The sequence below is a fragment of the Bidens hawaiensis genome, unplaced genomic scaffold, assembly GCF_021521415.1.
Source record: "Bidens hawaiensis isolate Kalapana, Puna unplaced genomic scaffold, B.hawaiensis_p1.1 tig00025707_1, whole genome shotgun sequence".
NCBI lineage: Eukaryota > Viridiplantae > Streptophyta > Magnoliopsida > Asterales > Asteraceae > Bidens > Bidens hawaiensis.
Window position 1 is genome coordinate 85,915 of NW_027494110.1, and position 18,494 is coordinate 104,408.

The 18,494-nt window shown below is 42.9% G+C and overlaps 1 protein-coding gene across 1 annotated transcript; it reads left to right on the top strand.

The window, feature by feature from the left end:
- The first annotated feature begins 15,859 nt into the window (after nucleotides 1–15,859).
- On the top strand, nucleotides 15,860–18,490 carry LOC143572065 (F-box/kelch-repeat protein At1g55270-like). Its single transcript, XM_077057324.1, has 2 exons — nucleotides 15,860–16,082; nucleotides 17,166–18,490. Exons 1-2 carry the CDS (start codon nucleotides 16,020–16,022, stop codon nucleotides 18,405–18,407), a joined length of 1,305 nt encoding a protein of 434 aa, XP_076913439.1. The 5' UTR covers nucleotides 15,860–16,019; the 3' UTR covers nucleotides 18,408–18,490.
- Nucleotides 18,491–18,494: the final 4 nt, after the last annotated feature.

The following is an 18,494-nucleotide window of genomic DNA, read 5'->3' on the forward strand; positions in this document are numbered from 1 at the left end:
GGGCCTTCAATGGCAAATACCCTGACCAGGCTGTTACCATTGGTCCAACAATCACCGATCCTACACGCACCTTACTCAAACGCTTACTACAGAAAAACGCTGACATCTTCGCATGGACACCAGCTGACATGACTGGTGTACCTCGAAGTAAGGCAGAGCATAAGCTCAAGTGTGACCCGGCTTTTACGCCAGTCATACAAAAGCGCAGAGTAATGGGGGCGGAACAAGCTAACGCGTGTAGAACCCAAGTCAAGGAACTCCTTGACGCGGGCATCGTACGCGTTAGCAGATATCAAACATGGGTTGCAAATCCCGTCATGGTACCGAAATCTAACAAACAATGGCGCATGTGCATAGATTTCAAAGACATAAACAAAGCATGCCCCAAAGATTGTTACCCGTTACCAGAAATTGACCTTAAGGTAGATTCGTTAGCATTGTTTCGCCTTAAATGCTTCCTTGATGCGTATAAGGGATACCATCAAATCCACATGGCCGTTGACGATCAGGACAAAACCGCATTTCGGACGCCCGATGGCACATTTTGTTATCAAATGATGCCATTCGGACTTAAGAATGCCGGGTCCACATACCAACGCCTGATGGACAAAGAGTTTCATGCCCAAATTGGGAGGAACTTGGAAGTCTACATGGATGACTTGGTCATCAAAAGCCTTGAGCCAGAAGCGATGTTGAAAGACATCGAAGAAACTTTTAACACGCTCAGAAAGATAAACATGAAGCACAATCCGAGCAAGTGTTCCTTTGGGATGGAAGAAGGGAAGTTCTTAGGAGTCATTGTTACTAAAGATGGCTTCAGAGCGAACCCTGAAAAGGTCGAAGCCATTATCAAAATGGAATCACCTACTACCATCAAGCAAGCTCAGACACTGAATGGACGACTGGTCGCACTTAACCGCTTTTTGGCAAACCATGCGGATAGGTCGTTCCCATTCGTGTCAACATTGAGAAACTGTTTAAAGAAAACGCACTTCCGCTAGACACCAGAAGCGGAAGCAGCTTTTCAGGAAATTCGGTCACGCTTGATCGAACTCCCAACTCTCACGGCACCAGAAGCGGGGGAGGAATTAATCCTATACCTTTCCGCCACAAACAGAGCAACCGGGGCAGTCCTGCTAGTAGAGCGAAAAGGCATCCAGATGCCCATCTACTATGTTAGCCGCGTCTTAACATACGTAGAAACCCGGTACTCTACTTTGGAAAAATTAGTCTTAGCGCTTGTACAGGCTTCACGCAGGCTAAGACGATATTTCCAAGGTCACCCAATCACCATTCTCACCAATTTCAAACTTGCAAACGTTCTAGGCAAACCCGAGTTGTTAGGACGTTTAGCCAAATGGGCAATAGAATTGGGAGAATACGCGATAAAGTACAAACCAAGACCAGCCATAAAAGGCCAGGTCTTGGCCGACTTTATTGCAGAAGTCCCCGCTTCGCGGGAGAAAGAGTGCCAGGATGAGGCTCAACCCTCTCTAGCACAGGACATTGGTGATGTCTGGCGACTCTACACTGATGGAGCAGCCAATAATGAGGGTTCAGGTGCAGGGTTGAAACTAACCAACCCAGCAGGCCAAGAATACACTTACGCTATTCGACTGGATTTTCCAAGTACGAATAACGAAGCAGAGTATGAAGCATTCTTGGCCGGGTTGAGAATTGCGCGTAAGATGGGAGTGAAAAACTTGGAAGCCCACGTGGATTCCATGTTAGTAGCCAACCAAATAAACGGGACGTACACGGCCGTAAACGACACAATGGCCCTGTACCTCGCACAAGCAAAAACCCTTATGCGCTATTTTAACGATTGTAAAGTCATACACGTCAAGCGAAGCGAAAACAAATCTGCGGATGCGTTAAGCAAGCTTGCATCGCTAGCCTTCACCCACTTGGGAAAGGATATCCGCATTGAACTCCTTGGAGCACCATCAGTCCCGCACAAGGAAATCTTTGTCATCCAAACCGGCACAGAAACGTGGATGACACCAATAATAAATTACCTTGCGGTGGGTATAATACCAGAGTCAAAAACACAGGCAAGAAAAATACGCTGTAAAGCACTGAACTATCAACTCGTTGATGACATACTTTACAGGCGTAATTTTCTTGGCCCACTCCTAAGATGCGTGGACAATCAAGATGCTGATTACCTCCTAAAGGAAGTACACGAAGGCATCTGCGGGGTACATGCAGGTCCACGCGCTGTTGTAGCCAAGCTAAACAACGCGGGATACTTTTGGCCGGGGATGTATACGGATGCGCTGGCATACATCAGAAAGTGTAGGTCTTGCCAGCTCTACGCACCCAACACGCATCGCCCGAAGAATGAACTTGTCCCTGTCACTTCTTCATGGCCATTTCAGAAGTGGGCCATCGACGTGACAGACCCATTTCCCACAGCAGCAGGGAACGTTCAGTTTCTAGTGGTAGCTATCGATTACTTCACCAAGTGGATAGAAGCAAAACCCTTAGCCCAAACAACCGCCAAACATATCAAAAAGTTTATTTGGGAATTCATTATTTGTCGTTTTGGACTTCCACAGAACTTGGTGAGCGATAACGGCACCAACTTTGCTGACAAGAAGCTACAGAAGTGGCTGGAAGAACTTCAAATCACCCACACCTTTACCTCAGTGGCACACCCGCAGGGTAATGGTGATGTAGAAAGAGCAAATAAGAGCATCGTCGACGGCATAAAGAAAAGACTCTTGGAGCATAGATCTGGCTGGGTGGACAAAGTTCCACACGTCCTTTGGGCAAACAGAACGCTGAAAAAGGCAAGTACGGGAGAAACCCCGTTCAGCCTTACTTATGGCACTGAAGCCATGGTCCCGGTCGAAATTGGTCTACCCTCACCAAGGGTCTTGACTCAGCCAGAAGACAATGATGCAGAAAGACGGTTAGACCTTATGCTAACCGAAGAACGCAGAGACTTAGCCGCAGCGCGTGAAGAGAACTACAAGCGACAAATGCAAAAGTACTACAACACGCGGGTAAAACTCTGCAACTTCAATGTCGGAGACTACATACTGCGTAACAACGAGGCTTCGAACCAAGAGCGAACAGGAAAGCTGGTCCCAGTCTGGGAAGGGCCATACATTATCAAAGAAGTTTTGGGAAAGGGCACATACCGGCTCGAAAGGCTCGATGGCACCCCCATCCCAAGAACATGGAATGGAGCTCAATTACGCAAATGTTACATGTAGATCAATTACAAACTTGTAAAGAAAAGGTCTAGAGCCACTTCTAATGGAAATGATTCTCCCTTATCACATTGTGTTGATAGCCTTACCTTTATACTTATGAACTTTCCACAATGATATGCCTGTATTCACCGCATAAATAATTGTGCAAAGAAGTAAGTCGTTGCGTGTGGAAGGCGGCAAAACCCGCATAAACATAAAAACGGCAAAAATTTCTAAGGAAAAGATGAGAAAAACCTTCACGCAGGTCAGATATAGGTAAAGTTTGACCATCCTAAGTGAAAGTGACGGTTTTACCCGCACAATCATGATAGAGGAAGCAAAACTTTTAACTTATTATCTACCACGTTGAAAGGTTAACCCATCCAAAGTATTTAGGAAATTGCTAAGTTAAACTAGAATATGCATGAGCAAAACATATAAGGTTTACAAGGCAAGGCATTAACAAAAGATTTATATTCCATAAAAATTCAAGTATTACAAGAATGGCTGGGCACATACCCACATACAAGAATATAAATCTATACAAAAATAAAAATCTATTCCAACGGTGGAAAGGGATCTAAAGGATCAAGCTTCAGGACCACTCCCACTTGAACCCGCACCATCAGTTGAGTGTGGCGGTTCAAGGAAAGCCTTAAGAATAGCTAGCCCATCATCAGCAGCAGCAATCTCGTTCACCTTCTCCACCACCGGATGCGGGAAGGCAGCATACTGGTTCACTGCTTGGTCATAAGCAGCTTCAGTATCCACGTCATATAGAGGGAAGTTGGAAGGCGGGATGCCCTTCTCAACAAACCCTAGACCAAGCAGGAAGCCAGCCTTTTCCCCATCCTCATGAGAAGCGTTGAGGGCTGCGCTCATGGCATCGTCATAAGATGTGTTCGTGAGAACCCGATGCATAACCTACAAAACAGAAATATATCAAAAACTCTTCTAAGTGTAAGGAAAAGCGTAAAGAAATTATGAAGCTGCGCATACCTGCGACAATGCTTCTCGAAGAAGCCATTCCTTGGTGACCAGAGCCTCCTGGAGGGCAGCTTGAGCTTCATCACGGGCGTGTTCGGCTTCGTTTTTAGTAAGGTTGGCAAGCAACACATCTTTAGCTGCAGCCTCTTCAACGCCCTTCAGCTTACGCTCAGTGTGGTCAATCATGCCCCTCTGGTCCAAGATCTCTTGGAGCTTCTTGGCGTCTTCCATGGCCAAGGTATCATGAGCCTGCTGAAGCTTCTCTAATTTGGATTTAAGTTCTTCAACTTCAGTGCGTAGAAGCTCAGCAACAGCTTCAGCCTTGGTGGCCCTCTCAGTTGCGTTCCATGCAGTTTCCTTAGCCAACCGAAGCTGTTCGTTAACAGCTTGGGTAGCCTTGGAACGGGCCTCGAGCCGGGCCTGAACTTCAACCTCGAGGGCCTTGAAGGCCTTCTCCTTTTCCGCAGCAATGGCGGCAAGCCTCTTATTCTCCTCCCGGATAGCCCGCGCCTGAGCCACTTCCAGGCTACGCGCCGTCATTAACTTGTCGTTTTCACGACAAAGCAACTCGACGCGCGGCTGCATCCGGGCAAGGAGAATCCGAAGCTCATTCGTCAGCCTACCCTCCTGGTAGCTAGACATGGCTTCCCCCAGCGCACCACTTGGGGCAGCGTGGCGTGCCCACTCGACACAATCCGCAGCAGTCCGGAGGGTCGTTCCCCGGCGGATACTCCACCGAGGAGCGTACACCTCGTTGGAATCACGAACTGCAATAAAACAAAAAACAGTTAAAAAAATGATAAAAGGGATATAAGGCCAAGATAACCCCACCAACCTATAGGGTCGACAACAGGCCGATAGCCACCAAACCCATCACCTAAACCTAAGGGATATCCATCCAAAAGGTCAAGGAGACGGGAAGGAGGCAAAGATTGGCTAGAAGCCCCAACCCTGAACATACCTGAAGGACCGACCGTAGTCGCCGGCGCCGGAGGAGGCATGGTGGAGGCCGCCGCGGTAGAAACCAACAGAGGTGAACTCACTTGAGGTGAACTCACAACCGTGGTCGTCGCTGCGGAAGAACCCGCAGGAAAAACCACCACCGGCTCAGTGAAGGATTCCGTGAAGATGGCACTGACAGCCGGCGGGGATGATGTTACAGTTGGAACAGTTGCCTCAACGGGATGAGCAACTGAACCAATACTGCAAACAGGCGTAGCCGCCTGGGTCATCGCCTCGGGTAGGTTGACCAAACCTACCGTCATGGGTCCAGAGCTGCTCCTTCCCGCTCCACTATGGAATGCGGTTGCATCCACGCCTGCATGAAGACAAGATATTTAAATATAATGGTGGAAAGATATGCAGTTAAAGTAAATGAAATTTATACTTAGGAGTTTTCTTGAGCTTGAAGGTTCGGACTGGCGGGGACGAACCCGATGGAGCCGGCCTCTTCATGCCGGTCACCGTCGTCGTACTGGGCTGCTCGGAGGTGACAGCTGTCTCAACCTCCAGAACAGCGGTCTCACCATCACCAGGGTTCCCCGCCGCCTCCTCGCTTTCGGTCTCCAAGTCAGACCGGTTCCCCTGATCGGCAGTGGAGGCAACCTTCGCCTTGCCCTTCCCGCCAGCAGCCTTCTTCTTCCTCGCGAAGAAAGGACCATCTGCGGATTCCTCATCAGAAGATGACAAAATTAGAGGAATTCCAGCAGAGGTTTGAGCATTGAGAGGGCGAGGGTTAAAGAATCCCTTACCTGGCCGCGTGGCGCTCAGAATCTCGTGGCCCGGCGGGTAGACCTCCACAAACCGATCCGCCGTTTGCTCCAGGATGGGCAACTCGTTCTCGTCAAGATCACGAGTACCCAACTGAGCGGGACCACCGCTCTCCCGCGGCTGCAGAAGAGACTGCAAGTTGTTTCTCTCTGAAAATAAAAAGAAAGAAATGGTTAGAACAAAAACCCTAAATTAGCAAATAATATGAAGCATACCGTAAGGGATAGAGTTCAAACCGTATTCGAGGACGATGGGAATCTGTGGCGCCTCTGCCCCAGCATCTTTCCACACCCGGCTCATACCGAGCATCACCATCCCAGACTCCGCAAAGCGGTAAACCGGAGTCTGGATCCGGGAGATCTTGGTAAACCATTCCGCCTCCTGGTAGTTGGAGGTGTGAAGGTTGGGGAGTGCTCTCCCGTTCTTGAATGTCATCGCAATAGGGACGACACGGGCAGAGATATAGAAGAACTCCCGCTTCCAAGACCGAAGACTGCGCTCGGTAGCACAGATCTTCAAACCCTTGATCCGAGTGACCAAGGTGTACCAGCCTTGGATGCACCTCCAGGAGTAGAAGGTCATCAGGCGGTCGACGCGGGGCTCCACACCCATAATGAGGCACACCCATTCAAAATGGCGTATCTTGGCGATCGCCATTGGGTGTACCTCCGTCAAGTGCACACCGTGTTTCTCCAAAACACGGTATACAAACTTCGTCAATGGGAACCTGAGATTCCCATAGATGAAGAATGCAGCATATACCCCTATCTTGCCTTTGTGGGCATCGTACACCGTCTGGTGAGGCTCAGGAAACTCAGGCTCGAAGGACTCGAGCATGAACTTCTTGACGATGTAGCGATAAAGGTCGACGGAAAGAGCACACTGGCACTCGCCAGCAGTACTCTTATCGTCCTTGTCAGACGTGGACGTCGGGTTCTCGGAATACACGTCGGACTCTTCAGCAGTAACTTCAGGATCGTGAATGGAAGACATGTTTTAGATGTAAAGAAGGAACGATTTCAGGAGAATGCTCGACAAAAGTTAGAGTATTCGCCGGAAATCACTTAGAAGAAGAAGTGAAAGTGAGTTGAGATGCATCCTCTCCCCCCTTTATATACTCATCGCAATGAATGCGATGAATTTAATGCGGGGGAGAGAGAGAAAAGCGCAGGTACAATGAGACGACGACACGTGGAAAGCAAGCTGGCAACAGCTGTCGACAGGACGCGTGCTGTAAAATTCGCGCCCACGCGCCCTAAAACTCGCCCCCATGCGCCTGAAAAAGCGTCTGGATTGACCATATACTGTCACGTCGCCATAACTTCCTGCACGTCCTGAAACTGTCAGAAGAAACTGTCGGAAGACGCTAACGTCCCTTCAACAGTTTGGACTGTTCATATCCTTTCACCAACTCTTCGAATTTCAAAAAGATTCAAAAATAAGAGGGAATATACCCCCTCACCTTGGGAAGCAAAAAACCATAAGACAAGCGCGGGTACAGTGTCAAGGCGAAACCCTTCACATACTTAGCACTTGCATGGAATTGAAGCCAAGAAGGATCTTATGGGCCATGCTTGCGGAAAGGGTAATAACACCTTCGCATGGCGGGAACGTTGAGAACCAGCTTGTGTGAAACTTCAAGGCGGAATTGGTGGTTTAGCATAACTGATCACTATGTCCAGAACTACAAAAACCTCGTGAAGAGCCTACACAAATAAAACTCAACGCTCCCGACTTGCGAAGAGGTTAAACACCTACCCGCATCATAACCAAAGATCAGGCAGAAAAGTCGGGAATTTCTGCAAGTGACATTAGGAAAACTGCGGGAAGAATCCCCACGGAAAACCTTATAAAACAAAAACCTCTTTAAAAACCCCTTGCTTAAAGTCCAAAAGTTCACCTCATTAACAATTCATGAGAAGAACAATGGACTGGGGGGACTTGAAGAGGTAGGTCCCCGCAAAGCCAGTTGGAGCCGCAAGACACACCTTGATGAGGTACGTCTGCGCAAAGACCAACTGGTTCCGCAGGACCCACCATGCTCAGAGAGATGAAGACCTTGCACGCAGTAAGCCAGCTGTTCACGCAGGAAAGCCTCCCTTGGTACAGTACCCGGCCTGTTTCCGCAGCTATGGGTACAAGCCAAGAAGGAAGGCTACCCGCACTAACAGTAAGGCTACACGCATAAGGCACTAACTCATACTTCAGCAATGTCACCTGAAGAAGGAATGAGCAAGGCGGGAATATTCCCGCCCAAAAGAGCCAGTCCTTACGCTTCTGGAAGATCTTTTGTACTATACATGCCAAGGTATGGACAAAATAGACAAGATCTGACCAAAGCAGCCCATGAACCAATCACAGGGTGACAGCTCACTGACAATAGTACGAGGAGGAGCACGCTCCAGTACAAAATGTCACTATCAGCCGCTGCTACCCACCAACTCCTATCGTGGCACGTACATAGCCTGTAGTTGGTGGAAAAGGAATATTATACAGCTGGCCGTACCTGCTTGGAAACCTACCTTCGGCTATAAATACTCCAACACCTTGGAACGGTATCATCATCATATATCATCTGATATTATATTATCTTCTCTAGCTATTTCTCTTAATATACACTTATATTCAGAGCAACCTAGTCTGATTCTCACGCCGGAGGGTGGTCACAAGGAGGAACCCCCCCTTCTCAGTGACGAGCTCACGGTGTCTGTTTTGCAAGACATCAGAAGAATAATCATCTTTGCCGGACCTAACCCTCGTGGGAAACATCTATTTAACCCTAAGATTATCCGTAATCTGCCGGGGTCACTTAGTGTTTCTTCATACTCGTAATCATCTATGCGAATGAAATCAAGAGGGAATCGAGTGCATATATGTTGATGATTATGTGAGTGGAATTGATTTTAGCAGTGAAAGTATAAGTCAACATTATCGAAATCTAGTTATTTTTTTTTGTTTAAAAGTTTTAGCTTCAAGGAATTTGCTCCTAATGGATTTGGATTAATTTATTTGTGCCTTTGTATGAATGATAACAACTTTAATACAAATAAATCTACAAAACCAACACCGGTTGCACTCGTCACAAAGAAAGAGACTTTATGTAACCACCTCCCCGAGTTAGAATCGAAAGCAGGTACTTGATTTGTCTATTTATACCCATGGATTTGGTGTAAGAGGATTCATTGATTTGTGTATCTAGACCGTTCACTATCAAGTTAGCTATGGCGGTACCCAACCGAGCTAACATGTGATGACATGGATTAACTATACCTTTCACTATACAATTGTACGCTACCATAACTATATTTAAATCATTATTCGTTATTGGTTTAGATTTGTTCCATTTGTTTTAAGTCTTATTCTGGTTTAGTGTTTACTTATAAAATGCCGTATTTAGTCTTGGGGTTAGAGGTTTAGTGAAACAAATAAAATATTTAAACACCCAAAAATCATGTTTTTAAATCCAAAAAATATAAAAAGTTTGTCTTAAAAAAAGGTATTTGAAAACAATTTCAAACACCCTCTAACCATAGTGAATGTCACTTGTACTTGTATTTTTGTTCTTAGTGACATCCTATTGTTGTCTTGTTTTGTAGTTTTGAGTTTTGAAGAATATGATTCTTGTTTACTTTTGGTTTTCACCATTTATTTTATTTTTCGGATTCAACTATTCTAACCTTCTCAAAATCCTTAATTAGAATCTTAACAATATTAGTTGGTTTAACAAGTATTAATTGTCTAAACAGTCACTATAGTGTTTTTTTAACGACAAACTAATTTATTCCTAAATTATCCTATAAAACACCTAATATGATATTATTTGCTAAAAACAATTAAAATTGTTCTCTTAGTTACACTGTTTATTTTGTCAAAAAAATCTTATTAGTCAATAAATTTTCGTGACGAAGATTAATCGGGATTAATTTAAAGAAATGAGGAGGTGGTGAATCAAAACAAGATGAATTCAAACTTTTTTCAAATATTATGGAGGAGATGATTTTCAAAGAAACGCATTTGGGATTTGGCTTGAAATCTCATGGGCCAGACGGATTTCCTTTGAAATCTCATGGCTCAGACGGATTTGGCTTGAAATCTCACGAATTTGGCATGAAACCAAATGTCACGGCGGGAAACCAAATGTCACGAAGTAAATGGATTTCGATGGGTCATTAATAGAAGTTTTGAAACTTATGGTCTATTTTGAGACACTCTTCTCAAATGACATATCTTAGAAATTTTCCCAATGTATAATGGTTTGGAAGAATTTGATGGACCGTTAAGGCTGAGGGGTGTGGAGCGCGAGAAAGGGCGCGTGAGGCCAGCCGCTCGCGCCCACCACACCACCGAGGCGCGAGAGGGGCGCGAGCGCGGAAAAAGAGGCAGGCGCAAGAGGGGTAGCGCTCGTGAACGGCATGGGAATGCGTAAATAGAGCCGTTGGGCTCTTTGTTTATTAAAAAAAAAAAAATTTTTATGATGTTGGCAATACTGTCCGGAAAAGTGACTGACCTGGCTGACCGGTGATCGGAGAACTGGGTATTGTAGCCGGAGATCTATGATTCAGTGGGTAGCAGTCGGTGAGAGATAATATCATAATAATAATAAAGGGGTTGGAGTGAGAGAGAAGTTAAAATTATGATTTATGAGGTTGCTTTATTATTATTATTATTATTATTCATGGCTGCATGTGTTTTGTGATCGTTCGAAACAGAATGGGTTCGCGGGAAACAAACTGTTTCGAATTAAATGTTTTATTGTGTTTTTTTAAATAATTTATGAGTTTTTATAATAATTCGTTTTTTTAATACATTTATAAAAAAATAAAAAAAAAACCGCTCGCGCCCCCTCTCGCGCCCCTCCACACCATGGCCCGGGGCGCGAGCACCACAACCAACACCCATCTTATCAAGTTTCTCTCTCTGCCACACGTCACAATATTATTGGCTGGAGCCTCCACTCGCGCCCCCTCTCACGCCCCCCACACCCCTCAGCCTAACATGGTTTGTCTATGCTTTATGTTTTTTAGTTTTGACTGGTCAACTTATGATGTCATCAATGAATATTGACATCATTAATGAATAATATTTCTTTTGAAGGAAAAGTAGAAGTGTGGGGTTATGTTTGAATTTGCAAACCATAAGAAATAAAAATCAATGTGACATGTAATGGGAGGAAGTAATGAAGTAAAGTTGTCCATTTTGTCAAAATCAAATGTCTTTCTAATTGTTTAGCTGTCTTACTATAAATGCTTCTTTATGGTGTTAAAAGTAGTACTAATGTTTGGTCTGTGTTATTAATATAAAGTAGTGTTTAGATGATAAATTTTATAAAGAAAGTTGTTACAGTACATTAGTTGTTGATGTATTTACTTTTATACCTTATATATCAACAAATAAAATAAAACTTTTTAAACTCATTAATATAAAGTAGTGTGTAGATGATAAAGTTTATAAAGAGTTATTGAGGTACATCACTAGTTGATAAATTTACTTTTATACCTTATACATAATAATAAAAAAACTCTTAAAATTCTTGACAAAAATAATATATAATATAATAATGTTTTATATAAATCAAAGGTTCTATCTAGTTGTTTATTATTGCCAAATTCAATATTGTAACCTTTAAAACATGATACAATTTGTAAACACTAAGGTCATGTGTAGTGGGGCTTGGGTTTGGACGATTTTGGGCGATAATGGGCGCGAACACCGCCCCCCGGGCTACAAAGGGGCGAAATTGGGGCGAAATTGGGAGGGGCGATTAACTGTTGTCGCTGCTTTCTTGTTTCATTTATTATTATTATATTATGTATGTGTCTGATAGATATATGTATATATATATATATATTATTGTAGCCCATACATCATTACACCCCCAAAACAAATTCTCACCCCTTGCTAACTGGGCACTACACGGCGCAAAACGCCCCAATTTGTAGCCCCTCCACTACGTATAGCCTAAGAATCTTGTTTGAATCAAGCTCTCACTAGGTTTTTTTTTGTAATTTCTTCAAGGGCACTAACTTGATATATTTTTTGGTTAAAATGTGAAATTGCAAGCAAAATTACATCTTAACACAATAAAAAGTAATAACCTTTACGTATAATACCTCGACATTAAGGATGGTAGTGAACCCAAATCCAATGGGATAACCCAAAACCGACATAACTGGGACAGGTAGTACCTGATCCATTAGTTTTTGGGATTAATTTTGAAACTTTCGTGGGGTTGGGACGAGTTTGATATTCGTACTATACCCGATTAACCCACCCGATTACCCGATAACAATGATCAACTTACCCGGTTATATACACGGTGTACCCGACATACCTTTTTTATATTATATATACAATATACTCTAAATATATTATTTGTCAAAACTTGTTTATAACAATTAGCTGAAACATTTTATTTTTTATAGTAATCATTGTTTGTAATCGATTACTTGTATTTTCAAAACCCAACAGAAACCCAATGGGTTTGGAGCCGACTATAACCAACTGAAGACTGATATTTTATCAGAACCCGATAGAAAACCGCACTAAAACACTTTTGGAAATATAGTTATTTCACAATAAATACCCAAACATTAGGGATGGCAAAAAAAACCAAACCCGATGGGGAAAACCGAAACCCGCCCCGTTCGGGGACACTTAATCGGGGACGGGTCCGGGTTCGGGGTTTCCCCGTTTAAGTTAATCGGGTTCGGGGCGGGTATGGTATAGCCTGTACCCGCCCCGTATACCCGCCCCGTATACCCGTTTAAAACCCGTTTAATTAAATATAATTTTTATATTTATATATAATATATTATTTATTATTTATTTTCCCAAAATTGAGGCGTTAATGTGCGCCCAAAGTTGGTTGTTGAATGAAATCAAAGGTAAACAAACATTTTATTTTTTATTTTTAACTTAGCTACTATATAAACTTTTGACTTTTGTGATATGAATATAGCAACTTGTTCAGAAGAATCCGAGGCATATTGCCAAACTATTGAATATGATTGTGACGATGGTATTGAGGTAATACATATATATATGGTTTATCGTTTACATTTTAATATGGTTTAACATTGATTCTTATATAGTTTCCAATTAATATGTTAATGTTTGATTATCATAGCAATTCGGCATGACAAGTGTTTGAATGGTTGAATGGGTGCGGTATGGACGTGTAAGAAGGATCAATCATGAAGTTAATTTCCATTGTGATGGGATAAATAAACATTTTTATGTATTAATAATGTCTTTTGTATGTGTAATGTGTTTGGATATTGAACTTTTTGTGTATTAATATTGTATTGTAATTTTGTATCATTTTCTTACAATCGGGTTTTAAACGGTGAACCCGACGGTTAAATGGGGATCCCCACGGGGAATTTAGCCCGTTTAAAAACCATTTATGCTAGACGGGTTCCCCGAATACCCGCGGTTTTCCCCGAATCCCCGATGGGGATTCCCCGTTTAGTCCCCGCGGGTTTTTAGACGGTTTTGGTAATGGGTTTTATAAACCGGGGCGGGTATGGGATTGGCATTCCCCGCCCCGAAACCGCCCCGTTGCCATCCCTACCAAACATAGTAGTTAAACATTAATTAGTCTTAACACAATAAATATCCCATTGACCCTATCTTATTAGTCTCAAACCACATTTGACTACATACTTTCATATGTTTTTGAGTTCTATAAATCTTAAGACTGAGGGGTGTGGGAGCTTTAGTGAGGGCTCTAGCAGAGCCAAGAACTAATAATATTATGACGTGTGACAGAGAGAGAAACTGGATAAGGGGGGTGTTGGAGCCCCTGGTGGAGCCCCTGGCCCCTGGTGTGGAGGGGCTCCAGCAGGGGCTCCAGCGATTTTTTATTTTTATTTTTTTATAAATATATTCAAACAACGTATTATTAAAAAACTCATAAATTATTAAAAAAAACATTAATATCTAAATATAAATTTAAAATTAAAGTACTAAAAAGAAACATTCTTCTTATTCTTCGGCTTGGTCTTCTTCGATCAACCTCTTTCGGATACGTTCCTTTTGCTTTTCCATTAGCATTTGATCGACCGGATTTAGGTTACTGAAGTCTCTAGTAAGAAAGTCCAAATCTCTCATTCGAGTTTTTTCCTTTTTGTCATAAGAGACCACCTCCATGGTTTTGTTGAATTTATTGAGGGATTCAACAAGATTGGCGATGTTTACGGCTTACCCCTCAGCAGGTTTTTTCCCCTTGGCGTCCCTTCTCAATGGCCGCCTCCTCGGTGGTGAAGACGTTTCCTCCTCCGCAATGTTTAGGTCGAATCTAACGCGGCAATCCGACCCGGTTGAAGTGCTATACGCTCCAGACGAACTAGTTTTAGTCCGTTTCGGCCCTACTTCCGCATCAAAGTCCGGCGCCACCAGCTCAACCCACTTGGAACACCTTTTCAACCTGTCCCACAACTTTAAATCGTCCCACGTCTTCACCATCCCATACCTCCGCAAACACTCCTGCTTCCACTCTTCGACCGTGAAATTGTAAACCGCCAAATCATCACTGCCACTTGGTCTCATACGGCCGCTGTTCCTGTTGAAAAGATTAGTAAACAAGCCGACAAATTTTCTGATTTCGGACCACCGACCTGAAATCATATCGGCGTTCCGCTCTGTACTCCCAACGAGCATGTAGAACGTCTCCCTAACCTTTGTCCAAAAAATCTTTCTCTGTTGGTAGTCGGCTGCAAAATAAATAAATAAATTAGATTTCCATTTAACTTTTTTATTTAACTTTTTTATTAAAAATCTTTTTTAAAAACGTTAAAACAATTACCACAACGCCGATCCTCAGAAATGACTATCCAAGCCCGACACAAGGCTTCCTTCTCATCCGATGACCACGGAGTGGTTTTCCGTTTCGTCCTCGGAGTCGAAGCCGGTTCCGACCCGTCCGTTGCAACTGGTTTTTTCCGGTGGACGCGTCTTTTTGGTCCCGTAGCTTCACCTTATGATTCTTGTGTCTCCGGAACAACAAAGTTAGGAGACGGTTGTGTGTTGGATGGTTGAAAGCCGGATGATTCTTGCGGCTCCGAATAAAACATCGGTTGGTGCGGTGACGACCATAAATCGTCGTCAAGATAATCTGAATCAAGGTTTGGGAACCAATTTCCAGCCATTTTTTTAAAAAAAAGTTGAGAAGATGAATTGATTTTGGGTGAAGGTTTGAAGTTTTGGTATAAAAATGGGTGAAATGGAGTATAATTATATAGAAAATATATTTTTTTTTGTTTTTTCGGCTCCCTAACGGTCCCAAAAACATCAAAAGGTGTGCCTCCTCTCTCTCTTCTAACCAGCTCACGCCTGCCTTTATTTGCCCGCTAGCGCCCCTGGTGGTGTGGTGTTAGCGCCTGGGGGCGCGAGCGAAGGGGCTCTAGCGCCCCCGTTGAAGCCCCCACACCCCTCAGTCTAATGTTAGATGACAGCAAAATCAACACGGCTCCAGATGTAAACCTCCTGTTAATCATATTATTATTATTATTATTATTATTATTATTTTATTATAAACTCTTTTCTTTTCACACCAAACAATACTCTCCCAATAAGTTGGTTGTGACTCAGTGTAGAGCATTTACTTTACAAGTAAGAGGTAGGGGGATCAAACCTCACTACCATCAATTTATATGGGAGATATGAGAGATGACCCTGACTTGCCAGGGTTCGAGTCTGATCTCACCCGGTTTTATCGGCTCCTCGCTGTCATGCCGTTTGGCGGGCGTGGGGGTCGGGTTTTATCCGGTGAATCTCTCAACAAGTGGACCGTTAGGGTCTCCGTCCGTCTGGACTAGTGGCCGGCTCGGGCTACTTTTGACCAATGGGGGCCGTGTACAGAATGCCCGGCTTTACTTAGTTGTCCGTTAAAAAAAAACAACACTCCCATTTTAGAAACTGCTGCAAAGCTCTCACTTCCACACACACCAAAAACACACACACACACATGTAATAAAAAGGTGATCTTTTTATGTTTCTTGGATCCAATTTTGGTGAATCAATTAATATTGTCTTGATCTGAAGCTGAAGGTTGTCTTGATGGCTGAAAACCAAAGGTCTCCTAATGTGCAACAAAGAGGGGTTAGAGTTAGAGCTCCATTGGTGAGACCCATGTGTTCTTTGTTTGACTTTTTTATTTGGTTATTTGAAGAATACCCATATGATATTATGCTGAAATTAACAGTTTTTTTAAGAGTTTTTGGTGTAGAATGTGTTAAGATTTGTGGGTTTTGTTTCTTTTTGAGTAATTAGAGATACCCAGACGAAATTTTGATGAAATTAGCAGTTTTTTGTAATAATTTTTGGTGTAGAATGTGTTAAGATTTGTGGGTTTTGTTTCTTTTTGAGTAATTAGAGATACCCAGATGAAATTTTGAAGAAATTATCAGTTTTTTTTTAACATTTTTTTTGTGGGTTTTGTTTCTTTACTAGTATATAGAACTACCCAGCTGAATTTATGCAGAAATTTGCAATTTTTGTAAAGAATTGTTGGTTTTGCTTGTGGGTTTAGTTTCTTTTTGAGTATTTAGAGATACCCAAATGAAATTTTGATGAAATTAGTAGTTTTTTGGTGTAAAAATGTGTTAAGATTTGTGGGTTTTGTTTATTTTTAAGTATTTAGAGATACCCAGATGAAGTTATGCAGAAATTTGCAATATTTTGTAACAGTTGTAGGTGTAAAATATGTTAACATTTGTGGGCTTTGTTTCTTTTTGAGTATGCAGAGATACCCAGATGAAATTATGAAGAAATTTGCAATTTTTTTTTGTAATAATTTTGGGTACAAAATGTGTTAAGATTTGTGGGTTTTGTATCTTTTTAAGTATTTAGAGATACCCAGATGAAATTAGTAGTTTTTTGTAACAATTTTTGATGTAAAATGTGTTAAGATTTGTGGGTTTTGTTTCTTAACATCATCTGTGTGTAATTTACATAAATTAGTAATACCCAGATGAAATTATGATGAAATAAGCAGTTTTTATAACAAGTTATTGACTTTTATATGTGTATGCTTATATAGAACAGAGTAATTAGTGCTTATATAGATATATGTTCTTGCTTTATATATATATATATACTTTTAATATGACTAGAATCTTTCAAACATGGAACATTATTAAAAGTGTTTGTTACAAATGAATGTGATTTTCGTGCGTTCTAACTCGAATAAATGATCGATTACAGGTTGATTCCGTATCATGCTACTGCAAAGTCGACGCAGGTTTAAAAACAGTGGCGGGAGCCCGAAAATTCGTCCCCGGGTCAAAAATATGCATCCAACCCGACATCAACCCGCACGCTCACAAGTCCAAAAACAGGCGTCAAGAACGAAAGCGAGCCCAACCACCTCTCATTCCCGGACTACCCGATGACCTGGCACTCATTTGTCTAACCCGTGTACCACGGGCCGACCACAACAAACTCCGGCTCGTTTCGAAACGATGGTCCCACCTTTTATCGAATAATTACTTTTATTCGCTTAGAAGAACCCTCGGAATGGCCGAAGAATGGGTTTACGTGTTTAAACAAGACCGTGACGGGAGAATCTCGTGGCACGCGTTTGACCCGGTTTACCAAATATGGCGACCGTTGCCACCGATCCCGGTTGAGTACAGTGACGCGGAGGGGTTTGGGTGTGCGGTTTTAAGCGGGTGTAATCTTTATTTGTTTGGCGGTAAAGATCCGGTTCGAGGCTCCATGAGTCGAACCATGTTCTTTAACGCGCGAACAAATCGATGGCATAAAGCACCCGACATGCATTATAAACGACATCTTTTCGGATCTTGTGTGATTAATAACTGTCTTTATGTGGCGGGTGGAGCATGCGAAGGGGCCCACCGAGCTTTACGGTGCGGTGAAGTTTACGATCCGAATCGTCGCCGGTGGAGTTTTATAACAGATATGAATACCGCGATGGTCCCGTTTATCGGAGTCGTGCACGACGGGAAGTGGTTTTTAAAATGGGTCGGGGACCACCGAGAGGTTTTGAGCGAAGCGTATACACCGGAAACGAACACGTGGGAGTCTGTAACCGATGGTATGATCTCGGGTTGGCGGGCCCCGAGCGTTTCTATAAATGGAAACCTTTACGCTTTAGATTGTCGGGACGGGTGTAAGATTAGGGTTTACGAAGAAAATTCAAGTTCGTGGAAACGGTTTATCGATAGTAAAGTTCATCTCGGGAGGTCTCCCGCACTAGAGGCTGCGGCTCTCGTTAATCTTAACGGGAAGTTGTGTATCGTTCGGAATAATATGAGTATTAGTCTTGTTGATGTATCGAGCCAGGATCCAGATATCGAGAGTAACCCGAACGTTTGGGAGAATATCGCGGGTAAAGGTCATATTAAAACGTTGTTTACGAACTTATGGTCGAGTTTATCGGGTCAAAAGAGTCACATTGTGCATTGTCAAGTGCTTGTAGCATGAGCCAAAATAGTGATATAAGTTACTTTCTTCATAGCAATTAAAAGATTTGTGTATAGATTTGGGTTATTTATAACTTACAAGTTACAA

Coding starts and splice junctions, on each gene's coding strand:
- LOC143572065 (XM_077057324.1), top strand. CDS start 16,020: ATGGCTGAAAACCAAAGGTCTCCTAATGTGCAACAAAGAGGGGTTAGA. Junction 16,083..17,165: donor TTAGAGTTAGAGCTCCATTG/GTGAGACCCATG, acceptor GATCGATTACAG/GTTGATTCCGTATCATGCTA.